At 31.0% G+C, this 16,708-nt stretch overlaps 1 protein-coding gene across 4 annotated transcripts; it reads right to left on the bottom strand.

Annotated features, from left to right (window-relative positions):
- Nucleotides 1-788: 788 nt before the first annotated feature.
- LOC145322042 (uncharacterized) lies at nt 789-15,138 on the bottom strand. Of its 4 annotated transcripts, none has more exons than XM_080163799.1 (18): nt 14,920-15,138; nt 14,046-14,128; nt 11,219-11,398; nt 10,849-10,932; nt 10,377-10,447; nt 8,847-8,904; nt 8,443-8,541; nt 6,615-6,705; nt 6,222-6,335; nt 5,756-5,811; nt 5,459-5,503; nt 5,086-5,175; nt 4,973-4,994; nt 3,710-3,836; nt 2,506-2,575; nt 1,853-1,981; nt 1,334-1,462; nt 789-898 (listed from the first exon to the last, which is right to left on the bottom strand). In XM_080163799.1, exons 1-18 carry the CDS (start codon nt 14,924-14,926, stop codon nt 851-853), a joined length of 1,503 nt encoding a protein of 500 aa, XP_080019925.1. In that variant the 5' UTR covers nt 14,927-15,138; the 3' UTR covers nt 789-850. The 4 variants fall into 4 exon arrangements, with proteins under 4 accessions (XP_080019925.1, XP_080019923.1, XP_080019926.1 ...); XM_080163797.1 differs by lacking the exon at nt 4,973-4,994 and adding an exon at nt 4,733-4,754; XM_080163800.1 differs by lacking the exon at nt 4,973-4,994 and adding an exon at nt 4,653-4,674.
- Nucleotides 15,139-16,708: the final 1,570 nt, after the last annotated feature.

Raw genomic sequence — 16,708 nt, 5'->3', positions numbered from 1 at the left:
ACAGTGTCATAGGACTAAATAATCTCGTGAGAGGTGATATACCCTAGCCTATAGTGGCTTTGCCCCAAGAGATAATTTTTTAAAAAGTATTTCTGGTGCTGTCATTTTTTGTGAAGTAACTACCTAGAAAAAATTGGTTTTTTTTTGGGGGGGGGGGTGGGGGAATTTTCATTTTTGTGGTGGTTGGGGGTGTCCCATCCCACAAGAAAATAGCTTAAAACCACCACAGGAGCAGTAGGTATATTCCATGAAGAGTTCAGTGGTTACTGAGATCTTTAGCTTCAGACGGACAGACGGACAGACATCAAGCTACTTTGTATTATAGATTGTAGTTAGTCAGATAATTAGAATAATAAATGAACGTTAGTTTTATTAAACAAGATTTGCGTGTTTAAAATGTTCTGATTATAAATGTACAAGGTTCGGTGATTTTTGTTCAATCAATTGAATCAAATAATTTTATACAAACTTGGGGCAACACCCTTAGAGCCTAGCTTTCCTGAAAATTTATTTGAAAGTGACAATGCAGCAATTTCAGAGATTTCTATAAACAGACAATGGAATTATTATTTCTTTTATCTTACATCAGATTATCCTTTAATCTAATAAATAATGTGATGCGCGCAGCTGGCTAAAATATCGATAGCCTCTATCCATTCCCTTTACCTCTTCCCTCCCCTCCTACTGACCAATATGAGATGTTCATGTCGAAAATTTCTATTTTCATTAAACAGTAAACAGACCCATACAAATCCAACTTCTTTAAATTAATATAAACTTTAGATTAATTATTTTACATGGCTATTTATTAATGATTTTAATACAATATCTATAATTCTTTGATAATATTTTACAATGTTGGTGGCAACTCATTTGAATGACAGGATGCACATGTCACCTGAAGAAAATGAGATATTATTATGCATTTATTTGGGGGGAAAAAATAGTTTTCATTCTTGTTAGTGAGAGGTTTCGTGGTTTCAAAAGTTTTTTTTCCATTTCTTAATAAGGTTTTAGGCTATATTGTTTTTTTTCAATAGGATACAAAGAGTGTCAACAAACCCTTGAGAAAAGAATTCGGGAAGGCCAACGTTTTATTAAGGAATAAATTGATAATGATGACAGGAAAAAAATACACCTTCATGAGAATATAGAATTAGATTCTTATAGACTTCTTGCACTCGAATAGCAAATAAAAGACGCGTTAACAATTTAACTAAACAATTGTCCTAAATTCAATCTGAAACTCCAACACCCCTAATTGTGCCAGGGGGGTAGACACCCTCCACCTGGACGCCTCTGTTTTACAAACATTTGTTATATATATGATTACCTGTTCTTTATAAGCTGCACAGATTCGTTCTTGTTCTGGTTGTTCAGGTGTAGAGTAGCAGAGACCATGGCGGGCGGGGGATAGGAGAGGCACTGGGATGTTGGCGGATTTTAATAATTCTTTCATCTCCTAAAATGAAAATTTAAATATAGATTGTTATAGAATTTATAAATACTATAAAAGGATTTATAGAATAAATAATGTAATTTAAACACTCAACAAGAGTTATAAAACATTTTTTAAAATCTGTTTATTAAGTTTTCTCATATAATTTGACATGTTGACCGTAAGATGGATGAAAAGATGGACTTTTGCTAGTTTAAAAGTACCCAATGATCTTAAGGGATATGACAATGGACTATTGATTGACGTACATCTCCAATCATGATCAACAAAGTCTCCCCTCTGTAGATCGATACTATTGGTGGAAGAGTTTTTCAATCCCCAAAGTTTGTAAGCAAATGAGAAAACTACTAATGACCCCCTTCCTTCCAGAAAGTAGCTACAAATGAAGCATACCTGTGAAATATGATGTACATACCACATGACAGCTTCATGACAGTGTCCGTCCCTTCGCACATGTCTCATCCTTGTGTCACTGTGCTTCTCCGCTATGCTATTCAATTCTTGCCAATTATGCTCAAGATTCTGTAATAAACAAAATAGATTTATTACCCTAGATGGTCAATCTGACACAATATCAGTCATAAAAAGAATTTGGATCATGGAAAGAAAACGAATTAATGGGTTTCGTCGTATTTTCACAGTAGCCTTTGATAAGTTATTTTAGATGTGAAAATAAGACGAAACCAGCTACTTCGTTTTCTTTCTAGATCCAAGAATTTCTTGAAGGTTTTATCCTGAGAAATTCATCGATTATTCAAAGCTAACTTATTATATAAATATAATGAAAAATTACTGCCTTTAAGTACTAAAAGTGCACATTTTCTAACCGATAATGTGGTTGGATTGTGTGTTACTATTGGCCTAATTATATATTTGGAGATCTAGACTTTCATATATTTATTTAATGTTAAGGAACGAAATATTTGTTTTTAAAAATCTACAAAATCTACCAAAACATTTAAAACCTAATAGCTATACATCCAGATATTTTAGGGATCTTTATGTACAAAAAAAACATAGCCAATTACTTTAATATATAAGCTCACCTGTAGAGTATTATGTCTGAGTCTTCTATTATCTTGTGTATTCTGGTAAATGTCGTCAAACTCTGATTCTCTATAAAATAATGTACATTATAGGATTTAGCACAGCAATAAGAAATCAACAAAAATTGATTAAGTGCCATATATATTATACTAGAGTTTGGCTCGATATAATTATCTCCCTATTGGCTAGTTTTCTATATGCATATCTATTTCTCAATAAATCTATTTTCCTCACCCGGCATTACTATCTAAAAGAAAGTAAATATTTAATAATTTAAATGATTTTAAAAAGATTTTTTAAATTATATTTTTTTCTTTACATTACCATCACTAAAGGGTTAATGATGCTGATTACAATTTTAGTTTAATATTTGACCACACAAAATGTCGCCACAATCGAATTCTTTTAAAACAGAGTTTTCTTAAATTTATTATATTATAATTTTAAATTTTCTTTTTTATGATTGGAAATTAAATACATCAATATAAGGTAAATAGCAACATGAAATGAAAAAAATGAATTCATTTTTATAAAGTAAAATAATGGGTCTTATCGTTCTGGGCAATGAGAGTTTATTATGGATTGTTGGAGCACTATGAGTTTTGATCATATATTCCTTGGAAAACTTGAGCTCGTTTATAGACATTTATTTCCTATATAGATCTGACATGGATCTTGAAGCAATTAAGCAGGCCGTTTTGTACATGTTAAAAATTGGAAGATTTCATTAAATAAAAGTTATCGCAAATATACTTAGTAAATAATTGGTAATGAAAATCTATAAGAATTATGAGTAATTTATATATTTCAAAACTACCATTTTTGAGAGTTATAAATCAAAATATTACAAAAAGCGACAATAGCCTATGAATATGATAGTGCTTTAATGTTGATACAGAGAAAGATGTAAGGTATAATGTAAACAAGAACATACATCAGGCAAATTATATGTTTTAATCATGTATTGAACACAAGGATCTTAATGGATACACCAATAGACGAAAATTTTGTTATCTTCTTTTGTAGTTGAAATATATTGGTTGGTAAGTTTGGACACTGCTAGATTGAACCAGAAATTTATGATTTAATAAAGTTATCCAATATTCCTAAGATTCCGAATTAAAGAACGCTTTATAAACTTTGGGGACCAGAATAATTTTTATAATACCACAAAGATTACTAAACAAGACGTATTTATTTTACCTTGCAATATACAATAGAGCCTGTAGCTGCTGGATCTCCTCCACCTTCCAGAAGCTGCAGGGAGCGGTCAGAGTAGACTCATTCAACCAGCCATTCAGTACACTTGACATCTCTCCAAAATCCATACCTTAAAGAGTAAGTTGGAAAAAAGTAAAAGTGTCTGACTATGACGTCAGAAAAAATTAACAATTAACCAATGAGAGGCCGCTATATATTTTACCATTGTGAATACTGGCTTCTATGAATACTATGACGTCAGAAAAAATTAAAAATTAACCAATGAGAGGCCGCTATATATTTTACAATTGTGAATAAGCTGGCTTCTCATTGGTTAATTGTTAATTTTTTCTGACGTCATAGTCAGACACTTTTACTGTTTTCGTAAGTTGAAATTAAAAAACTTTATCTTATTTAGAATTATATAATAACTATAGGTCACCAGCGTCTCGAAATCTCTAATGATGATAAACAAAACTACCTCTTCTGTAAATAAAAGTTATTGGGTGAAAGTCTGATTTTACTAGTTTGGAACCAACTTTTCAAAATTCAATAAAAGTACCCAAAGTTTTTTAGCCAATGACAACGCCATTATATAACATTGAGAACCTTTGCAAATTCAATGTCTCCTTCGTCTCTGCCTTTTAAATTGATGTATATTACCTTTGTAATGTCCTCTAGGAACCTTTTCATAAGCTCTGGCCTTATCCTTCCCCTTGACCACATCTTGCACGTGATTACCTTTAAATTGTCCTTTAGGAACCTTTTCATGAGATCTGGCCTTATCCTTTTCTTTACTGCATGTCTGGCACGTGATTACTTTTATAATGACCTCTGTCAACCTTTTCATAAGCTCTGGCCTTATCCTTTCCCTTTACCTTTATAAAGTCCTTTAGGAACCTTTTAATAAGTTCTGTCCTTATCCTTTCATTTGACGCATGATTACCTTTATAATGTCCTCTGGGAACCTTTTCATAAGCTCTGGCCTTATCCTTTTCCTTGACCACATGTCTAGCGCATGATTACCTTTATAATGTCCTCTGGGAACCTTTTCATAAGCTCTGGCCTTATCCTTTCCCTTGACCACATATCTAGCGCATGATTACCTTTATAATGACCTCTGTCAAACTTTTCAAAAGCTCTGGCCTTATCCTTTCCCTTGACCACATGTCTGACGCATGATTACCTTTATAATGTCCTCTGGGAACCTTTTTCATAAGCTCTGGCCTTATCCTTTCCCTTGACCACATATCTGTGTATTATTACCTTTATAATGTCCTCTGGGAACCTTTTCATAAGCTCTGGCCTTATCCTTTCCCTTGACCACATCTCTGGTGCAAGACTTCTCATTTCTTACCTTTATAATGTCCTCTAGGAACCTTTTCATAAGCTCTGGCCTTATCCTTTCCCTTGACTACATCTCTGGCGCGAGACTTCTCCTTTCTCTCCTCATCAGGCATAGGGTAACCCTGGATTTAAGAAAAGGGATCAATACTTCCAATTGTAGCGAAATTTTTAAAGAAAAATAACGGCTTCTTGTGTTTTCTTGTGATGATTTGAACAGAATTAAGTTTAAGGAAATAGGAGGATTATTAAAACAATTAAAAAGGGTGAAGTTTTTTTAAATATAGAAGGACTTTACAAGGGAGATAAAGGGGCTAAAAAACTGGTTTTAATCTTATAATTGTACATTCTATATCCGCGGAAAGCCGTTTATAATACGATGCGAGAAATAACTATTATATAACTAACCTCATCAGTGCAGCCAATTCTGAAAAGTGCACCTTCAGAACCACCCTGGAAACAAATGTTGATTAATGGACTTTTTTTTTAATATTTCAAAGATTATTATCTTAATTATAAAGGCACATCCTTTCTATTACAGACAACCAGCTATTAAAAACCACGACGAGACTGTTAAGCACAAAATTGCTTTTAAAGAAACATCATTCACTTAGTGATTAGTCTTACCACCTATTATTTGGGACCTAACCCTGACAAGACTAGGTCAAAAGGACCTTGATTGAAATAATAATAAAACCTAAATACCTTGCATAGTGATGGGGGGAAATCAGCAAACATGGAGGCATCAATTGTACTTTGTCCTGTAAATTAGGTTCAATTTAGGAAATAGTAAAATAATAAAAACTCTTTAGAATATAAATGATATGTAGTTTTTACATTCACAACCTGTTATATACAACAAGTATCCCAAAAGTTTGACACCCTTCTTACGCAAATTTTGACCCAACTTTTACAATTCAAGAAGTTGTTCTTCATTTAATCAAATAGTAAATTTCTTAAAAATTTATCCAAATTTCCCAACAACAGTTCAAAATGACAGTGGATATTTTGTGTTGATAACATTTAGGACAAAACTTTGTAAATTGAATAACAGTAAAATTTGTCTAGATAATCTAAGATTATTTTTAGAAATGTAACAGCCAGGTAATTTAATTACAATAACATTTTTTTCCCCTGCTTTAAAGGTTTTATAAAGAAAATTGGCACCTACCTACACCTCCTGGATAGACCTGTAGACCGTTGAATGGCTGCCACATCCTGATAATGTTTCCTGTGTCTGGCTCTGTCCACAGATGGTGGGGTCCGAATGCCCAATGGTCCATTTCTAAATCAAAATAACATATTTAAATCCTTCTTTTTATTTCCTTTATGTTAAAGGATCAATCAGTACTTTGCCTGACAATCAGTACTTAGTATTTAAATAACCTAAAAATTTTTTATTAACTTCTAAAAAATATTACTTGTGTTAATAGCAAAGTAGATCAATAAATTAGAATTCAAGAAGTTCTGACATCAATAGTAAAAGTAGGGGAAATGCCTTTGCCACTAAACAGGCTAAAATCATTACCATGCAAAGAAAGGACTTTATAAAAATGTGGTTTACCTTGAATTTTGTTGATGTATTCAATTCCAATCAATTCTCTGCCAATATAAACCATCTTTTCAACCCAGTTGTATTGTACAGGATAATAGATCTTAATATAAATTAATTTTTAGATTATTAACTTGTGGATGAACAAAGAATGACAGTAAACCTTGCCATGCTGTTAATCAAAGTTTGTACAAAAATTATTATTTTGACTTTAACAAAGCTAGTAAAAAAGAAAATGTATTAATTCTTGTGTCAAAAATGAAATTAGTAAAATTTGAGTTGTACCTCGGCACAAATAAATTAGCGAGGGTCTAAAAATGGACATAGAACATACATGGATATTAAGACAGGGGAAAATTGTCGTCATTTTAGGTTGACATGAACATTAGTGTGGCCCAAATGAAGGTCTAAATCGCTTTTCAATGTGCGCAATGTAAATAAGGTTATGTATGGTTTGTAGATTTTAGCCCTATAATTGATTTTAAGTCTATCGCTATAATTATATATAATAATATAATAATATTATTATTTATTTATTATTATTTTCACCTTTTCTTCCCCAAATTAAGAAAGCCTTTGTTTACAAACATTGAAATAAAATATTAAAATCACCAGGAATAAACATATGAAGAAAGAAAGTATAAAAATTTATTTATGTACAATTACAATAATTTGGGAAAGCTAATTCATACTGCAAAATCATTGAAGAAAAATAATTAAAGATAAGCCTTACTCTTTATTCCTGGTTTAATAAAAAACAATCAAATTATTTTTTGCATTATTAATTTTTTTATTAGTACCTATGCTTTTTTTAAAGTTGAATATGAGAATACTTATATTACATGTTTTTTTACCTTCATTTAATTTTGTATTTAAATAAATTGTCTCTTTATTGGCGACAATGTCTGTTGAGCCATGAAATTTATTAAAAACACTTTTTCCTATTTTATGTCTTTAAAACGTATATTTTTTAGAGTTTTTCATTATTTCTCTTCTCATAAGACTAATAGCTACTGTTTTAGTTCAATTTCTTACACAAATTATCAATTTAAAAAAAACAATGTTTTTAGACGTTTTTTGGAATTATTCAGCAGGAATGGCGGTTCTGCCTACTTTTTATAATTGCTTCATATTTGAACTCTTGTTACATTATTTTAGGTTGGCAGTTCTTTAATTATTTCTTGTTAAAATCATAAAAAATATGAAGTTTTTGATAAAAAGCTTAAGATTGAAATTTCGAGATCAATTTTCATTGTAGAGAGGTCTAGTTTTCACTAAAAGGTCTACATTTGAGACGGTAACAACTTCAAGGTATGCGCAAAGATTTAAAGATTTAAAAATTCATGTTTTTTGGGCCAGTCTAATGAACTTCACTTATTGGTCAGTTCGTTCATCTAGTAGGAGGTGAGGGAATGGGATAAAGGAGGTGGATTGTTATTTTAGCCAGTTCGAAGTTTCACTTATTACAATCTGGTGTAAGATCCAAGTAATAATAAATCCATTGATCCTTTAGGATATGGATTTATTTTGTAAACTACCAATTTTCATTTTTAAATTAGTATAGGGATATGTAAATGGGAATAAAATAAGTTGGGAATAGTCCCTTTCGTAACATCGCCCCATAAGGGGCGATTCGTCGTATTTTAAAATTACTTTTTATAGGTTAGGTTAGGTTATATTGGGTTAGGTGATTGCTCCACAGGGTTAGGCAATTGGCACCGCAGAGTTAGAGCCCCCCGCAGGGGCTAGAAATAGGATATAAGCTACTGTGAAAAATACGAAGAATCGCCCCATAAGGTGCGATGTTACGAAAGGGACTATACCCAATAAGTTTTCTTACCACGTCTCCATCAAAACCTTCATGAATCTTTGTACAGATACACTGGTGAACTCCACCCGCATACCAAGGCAGCTGGTTCACAATCCAAAAGTTTTCTCCCTTAATTTTTAAAGATTATTTATCATAAAAATAGATTGTGATATTTTTTTTTGTTTTTGTAATATTTTTGTATTATTTATGACAAAGTTATTATAAAATTCCAAAGATTATTTCGCAAGCATTTTTTTATTGGTAAATTGTCCTTTTACATTTTGATCTCGCGTACACGACTTTTGGTTTTTTTTATGTTCTGCTTTACGACTATGATTTTATTAAAACATTTTTTTTAAACAAGCTATTCAAGTAATCATTTATGGGTTCTTTTCCTCAAAAAGCCAAGCGAGCAAAGAAATCCCTATAGTCACCTGATGAATAACAGTTGAGGTCATATTTCCAACAGGAGTCTCCAGCTCTAAATCTTCTCTAAATTAATTTAATTTGATATTTTCATAAAACAAAAATTACTTGGTGCAAATACCTATCGAGCACTTATCCCCCTCCCTATAGTATTTTGATAAAAAAAATGAGGGGGGAGGGGGTTGTTATTTAGAAATGAAACCATCATGGGACCAATAAGAGGTTCCCAACAATTTAAGTTTAATTTGATTGGTTTGGTATTTAATTAAGAGATTATAATGGAAAAGCATAGAACTTTTCTTTGGGAATTTAAGTAATTTAAGTGGAATATAATCAATACAGATAACCACAACAGAAAGAAAGACAATTTGAATTTTATAGTTCATCTCTTAAACCAAATTTGTAACATTTATAAAAATCTTTAAATATATTTAATTTATATTTAACTTATATTTAGATTAATCCCGAAAAGTTGAATTAGTTTTTATTTTTAAATATTTTATAATATATAATTTGATTTATTTAAATGTTAAAACATCTCTATTTTATTCATTATTATCATATTATACGCATATTTTAGAAAAATATATTTTTCAAATGGATATTTTACTACTTTGATGTTACACCAATTTTTCATGTTCTCTAATAAAGTGAAACTTGCAGTGGGCTAAAATAATGATTCCCCTTTTACTCCATTCCCTCCCCTCCTCCTTGATTAACGAACTGACCAATAAATGAATTCTATGTTAGCAACCTATATTGACTACAATTTTTCCGCTGTCATATCCAGATGTATTCTAAATTCATTAATAAACAATTCATGAAAAAATGAAGGATGTTTAAAATGTCGTCTTTGATGTGTGAAGATAAGCTCAATTTTTATTATCAGTTGGAATTTAACCTTTAACAATTACGTCACATACTCATAACACTTACAAATAAGGATATAAGTACTAAACATATACATCCATAGACGTTCAAAGGTGGGGTGTTTACCCGCGTCAAACATTAAATCGCCGCATGTTACCCCCTTAAGATTTTGAAAATACATTTGAATACCCCCTCAAACCTTTGGATACCCTCATTTTACCCATCTTAAAATAAAAAGCTTGGTCGTCCCTGTATACAACCATAAGAAAATTATAATTTTCTCGTTTTTATTAAACACACGGGCATGATCTAGTTTAATATTTTTTAAATAAGTACAGAGCTGGATCTTTAAATCATTTTAGTGGTGAGCCAGATCGGTGCGCCGAATTTCAGCCTTTCACAGCGCGGCATTTCATAAAATGCTGTGCTCTCATTGGTGGAAAGTTGGCTCACTCCGATCTGGCTCACCACTAAAATGATTTAAGATCCAGCTCAGTATAAATGCATATTTAGGCAAAAAATGTCATAGAAATGCTTAGGTGAAATTTTGTTTACAATTTAATCGAAATTATTTTTAGAAAAAATTACTAGCATACCCTAGTTTTACAGTAGATGCCGTGCAAAGATTTAAAAACAAGAACAAAAAAGTTCAAAATAATAAAACTCACCTAATAGCTCTGGCATTCAACATGTCATAAACCTTGGAACCTGTTTGTTTTCTGTAGCATAAATCTCCAACCTTGAAATAATAATGTAAATGTTATAATCATATTAAAACGATATAAAAGACTATCCTATTTCTTTTTTTATAAATTAGAAAGAGTTTTTTGGTTTCTTAATATCTCAATAACTAATTAACTGAGTGAATTATCTTTTTTAGGAAGCTTCACATTGCTCCTGTGATGGTTTTAGGTCTTTCTATTTTTATAGTTAAGTCTTGGGATGGTTTTAAACTATATTTTTAGCCCCACTCTGCCTCTTTGAATAAAAAAGCCCCTGAAGGCTAGGTAAAAAAGTAGCAAGTTTATATACATACATATATCTGTTGGTATGATCTCGAAAAGAGCTGAACCAATCGCTCTGGTATTATTAGGAAAGCTCAGTAGAAATATCCCCCTCCCCAAAAAAGGATCCACTTACAGAATCAGCTCCTGGAAATGTCTGGAAGCAGAAGGGATCTTGTTTCTTGCCGATCAGAACTTCATAGGCCAAGGGCAGAGACCACTACAAAATAAGATAAAAATATTTTTAACAAAACTATTCCTTTTAAAATTGAACTAATTTTGTCGGAATAATTTGGTCCTTTGCTTAAAATTGAACGGGTTATTGTTTTTTTATTCTTTATCTATGACAAAGGGTTACTCTGCATCCAATATAACTTAACCTATCCTAATGTAAACAGTTAACAAACAAAAAACTATCACCACCTCCCATCACCTTATTTTTAGTTAATTTCAAAATTTGAGCACTTTGAGTGAAACCGCCGTCAAAAATCTACAAATCTCCGTACCTGAGTTCTCCAGACAACTGGAGTTGGATTGGGAAAGTCATCTGGTCCTCCCAGGATCTCACAGGATGTCAGCTCAATCTGATCATTGTTGCTCCCGTAGGGGATACCTCCCACACCCTCGCAGGGTCCGCAGGGGACTTCATAGTCCTGCTGGTCACACCGACGCCGTCTGTCCCAACCCTGTAAATAATTGAATATGTAAGATTGTTTTTTCTCGTATTCATTCGAATCCGGTAGATAGGTACCAGTTCTCATCCATACGAAAAAACTAAGTCTAGCATCGTATTATATCCAGCTTTCTACGAATATAAAAATGTACAATCATAAGATTAAAGCCAGTTTTTTAGCCCGTGTCTTCGGCACCTCGGGGCTAAAAAAACTGGTTTTAATCTTATAATTGTACATTCTATATCCTCGGAAAGTTGTTTATAATACGATGCGAGAAATAACTATTTTTGTTCAGACAAGGATGCATGCAGGGATATCTAAGAGAAGGGAATGAAGTAAAGGGATGTCCCCCCCCCCTTCCCCCTAAATAAACTAATTTTGAAAGTACATAACATTACCATCACCCCGCCCCATTAAATCTGTCAAACCCCACGTTTTAACCCCCCCCCCCCCCAATCACTTTAAAAATGCTTGAACGTCCTTAGATACATGGATAAGTTATTTGGTGATACAGTCTTTCTTTGTTACTTAGTAATAAGGCCTGAAGTATATGCCATTTAAAATGTCCCTGAAAAAAAATATTTCTGAATATTTAAAGAATTTATGTATTCAAATGTAATAAAATCTATTATTATGATAATATACTGATAGGGCATGAGAAATAACATACTGAAAACTAACTTCTTCTACTAAATTCTAATATTTAAATGTCACCTTGCCATATATATATTAAAGGGGGACCTCAGGGTTAAGTCATGTTTGGATGTAGAAACCTAACCACAGAAGCTCTGAAAAGTTTCATGTGTGACGTGATAAAATATGGCTAAATCCTTATTAGTTTCCTTGCCCACTTCTCCTCTCATCCCTCCTTTTTAGACGTATTTTTATGACGTCACACGTGACACTTTTCATCGCTTCCCGACCACATCATAATATAGAGAATAATCTAAACAAGGATGAAAACATCAAAAAAATCAAAAATAGCGAGCACAAGAAATCATGGTAGGAAATACGGACAAATTAATTCAAAATGATATTAACTGGCAATAAAACAATTAGGTTATAAAAAAACCGAAACCTTTTACATATGTTTTTTTTGCTATAATTTTTTGCTTCATAGCGTTAATGGCAGACTTGTAAATCATATAGTAGATGTGGATCAACTTTGAACCATGTATTTAAAAAAATAAAAGTTTCAAGATCAGGATTAAAGCTCTGCAATTATGCATAGTGATTTTTTGGGGAATTATTATTTTTTCCAATATTACATTCTATGGCCAGGTTTCTGTACTTTAACGTGACCCAAATGTGAGGGCCCTTTTATGTTCTATATATCATATACTTTTTAAAGGTAAGACATTTTAAACTATTGAAATTTAAAGTAATGCATCAATAATTGAGAAAAAAATGTTGTGACCTTTTCATGTTCATAAAGGTTTACTTTTTAAGATCATCCTTCTTTTTAACAGCGGAGCTTTCTTTGATTAGGTTTTGTACATGCATCCATCTGTAACTGATAGCATGTTAGAATGGTCCGATCAAATTAAAACTTAAGTCCTTTAATGATTTAGGTACGATTTAAAAAGCTAAACATCTCTTAAATTGTTTCCCAACATGTTTATTTTATTAATTTTTAAAGATATTATTATCTTATTTTTTCTCAATTTTAGAATGATTCCTATGACATCAAGGTACAATTTTATAAGCAAAGTATCTCTATAATAAAGCCCTTAGGATATAAGTATGTTCTTAAACAGTAACCCCTTTTTAACACTTTGCAAGTGTTGATATTCGTTTGTATTACTATATTATCATACAGCTTCCCTGTTATGGATGTTGTCATCCTTGTTAAATAATAGTGACTATACAAGTTGGTAGTTCTTTTAAATATATTTATTTTTTAATCATACGCATTTATTTATTAAACAGAATAAATAAAGTCTTATTCAGGAGGGAGAAAAGGCTGAAAAGTCTAATCGATGTACAAAAATATTTACCAAACAAAATAATTAAAGTAAATATGATTGAAATACTATGTACAGAAATAGCTATTAGAAAAGGAGTGTGTTTATTTAAAATTTAAACGGGGAATACGTTTCTTCCGTGGATTTGAGAGAAATAAACCTTTGGTGAGAAAGAGAAGAACATGTATAGAGATGCTACGGAACTAAAAACGTTTTATTAGCTTAAGTTAGAATTAAATGTCATTTAAATTTTCTAATAGGATAAAATCTGACATATTATTTTTCAACTTTTCTAACATTTAACTGCATTATTAAGTTAAACTTTATAATGAGGTTTTTATAACTTTAAATATCAACCAAAATTTAATAAATTATTAAATTAAAAGTAAAAATTAGATTTGATAATTTTATTTTTTACGTGGATAATGTTATTGAAGTTAATTGTAAACATTAAAAGTCTTTTTCATTTTTTCCAGATATGAACATCCGTAAAAGTGAAGATCTAAAATCAGACAGTAGGACAAACGTACATTAACACTCGTAGATTGTAGGCACTTAAGCAACCTAAGCAAAATATTAACTTATAAGTTTTAACAAAATTGTATGCATATATTTTGATAAATGCTTTCTCATAGATGATTAGTAGTCAATTTTCGCATCACCTTTCCGCGGATAGTAAAATGAAAAATACTTACATGTGGATTACCATCAGCTTGACCACTGACGGAAGAGGAAAGCGTCAATAGAAGACTACTTATTAATATTAGCACACCAGACCCTAAAATAATTGACAAGATATATAAGATTTGTTATATAATATCACATAATTTTAAAAACACAAAAACGTTTTCAGATATTTTTTAGATTTTTAGATGGTTTTATTTTGACGAAATATGAACTGAACGAAATCATACTAATATTTTATAATACGAGAAGAAAAATAAAATTCTTATCATTTTAGGATGAATAGATGAAAACATATAAATGTAAAATGTTCCTGGTAACGATTATTTAAAAAAGGCTGGTATGCCCGCACACCATGTAAGAAGGCTTATAAAAAACCTGTTGAGGTGGATTCTAAAAAAAAATTGCCCCACTAATCGCTTAGTGGGGCAAAATTGTTTTCGTGAAAAATCCTCCAAAATCACAAAAAAATCTACAAAAATTAGATAAAATATTATGTTAATAACCCTTCTATGATTTTGTTTAATTTGTAATGTGATTTTGGTCGATTTTTCACGAAAACAATTTTGCCCCACTAAGCGAGTAGTGGGGAAAATTTTTTTTTTAAATCAACCTCTGGAATAGACAATTGATTCAAAGATACACTGCGAGATAACTGTGCATTATTGGATAATGACTGTTCCAGATTATTTGTAGGCCTTCATTTATCGGTTAAAATTTTGTGCAAGCATAATCTAAAAGTTCCATCGTTTTTTGTATAATCGTTACAGGGAATATTTTACCATGGTAAATCTGTGTATAATTAAAATGCATCTTAATGTACTAAACTTTAAATGATTCCACCTATAATGCCTAAGAAATAAGTTTATATAAATCAACAATTACCTCTCATAATGCTTGACTAAGTTCTAACTGAATAATATCTACAAAACATTCACTTTATCTATCTCTTAATTATATAATGTAATTCTTTTTAATCGTTAAAAATATTTTTTTTATATTTTGTTACAATACTTGTTTTGATTTTTGTAAAAGAAACATAAAAGCACCTTTATAAATTACTAAAAATATAAAATATAAAGAAATATAATTTTATTTTTTCCAACATCCTTTTTAAAAAATCTTATCTTAGTTTTGAAAAGTTTATAGGTAATTATTTGAATTATATAATGTATTTGTTTAACAAAACAAATCATGGAATTATTGAGGGGACATTAGGCTGTTTATTACACAAGTCCCCAAAGTTTTATGATAATGCTTTCTTATTCATTGGTTAAACTTTGAGGACTTTAGTGAATTTTTATTGGTTGGTTAATTGAGTCGAGCGTTCAAACGTTTCAACAACTAATTTTAATGTACAGAAAGGGTAATTATGTTTATCATAATTGGGGGCGTACATTAATTTATCGGCCATTGTCTTATTCCTTTAGATCCCTGGAAATTATTAATCTCTTATACAGAACGGATGAATTATTTCTTTTCATGTACGTCAGGTTTTCATTTGAATTTTATTTTGAAAATATATTTTTACGGCCTTCCTATGAAAACTGTTAATTCAAATTCAAATATTTGGGAGGCCTAATCGATGCAACAAATAATACTAGTGAGCTGATAGTAAAGAATTGACAAAGCAAATTGTGCCTTTGCTATACTGAAATCTGAATTTTTGGATTACTGCTTCTTAGAATATCAAGGTATAATATAGTACAATAGCGAAGCATTTCCATAATCAAGTCCTAACTATGTAATTTGCTTAGTTCACAAACAACTTTAAGAGGTCGACCGATTTATTCTGTAGGTCAACCTAAACAAGTACAACAAACAAATGCCTTTATAAAATTGGTCAACCAAAAGCTTCTTTGGGTCGACCTAAAATTTTCAAAGTTTAACCTATGTCTTTTGTGAACTAAGATATTAAGTCCTTAAAAATTATCCTAAATTCAAGAAAAATTCTGCTTATTTAGCTCTGCCACTATACAAGTGTTTATGTTCGTTTGTCACACTGTCTGATTTTAACGCATCGCTTTTATGGATGTTATTATTCCTGTTTGTGTACATTCCACGTGCTATAATTATGTAATTAAATATTACCTACTAAGCTAAATTATATAAATTAATGTCATATTGTTTTGAGATTAAATTATCTGCAAACAAAGAAATACGTTTTTAATAATGAAATTTCTTAAATTTATTGCACTGCACTGTTGATTCTTATTGCAATATTTTATAATTTTTATAAGCAAATAATCCTTTTTTAGTTCCTGTAATTGAATGTCAAGTTTTTTTTGCAGAGAGGGGGCCGGGGAGGGGGGGCATTGGGCTGTTTATTTCGGGCCATTGGGCTGTTTAGTACACTAGTCCCCAAAGTTTTATAATAACGTTTTCTTATTCGTTGGCTCAACCACTTTGGGGACTTTTATTGAATTTTGAATGGTTGTTGATTGATTGATTAAATTGAGTATCCAAACGTTTTTACCACTAATTGTTTTGGTCAATTGTCTGATCCCTTTAGATCCCTAAGTTTTTGACATTTTTTAACAATTTAAACTTAATAGAAGGTTGAAAAAAACATTATTATCTGTTGGATTAGAACCGGTCCTCCACCATACAAAAAAATTATATATTATCAGTATTACAGACAATTTTCCACGAATATCAAAATAAAAATCATAAA

Source organism: Acartia tonsa, chromosome 6, assembly GCF_053477335.1.
Source record: "Acartia tonsa isolate MP-2025a chromosome 6, ASM5347733v1, whole genome shotgun sequence".
Lineage (NCBI taxonomy): Eukaryota > Metazoa > Arthropoda > Copepoda > Calanoida > Acartiidae > Acartia > Acartia tonsa.
The sequence above is the reverse complement of the archived record's forward strand: the minus strand, read 5'-3'. Positions and strand labels throughout refer to the sequence as shown.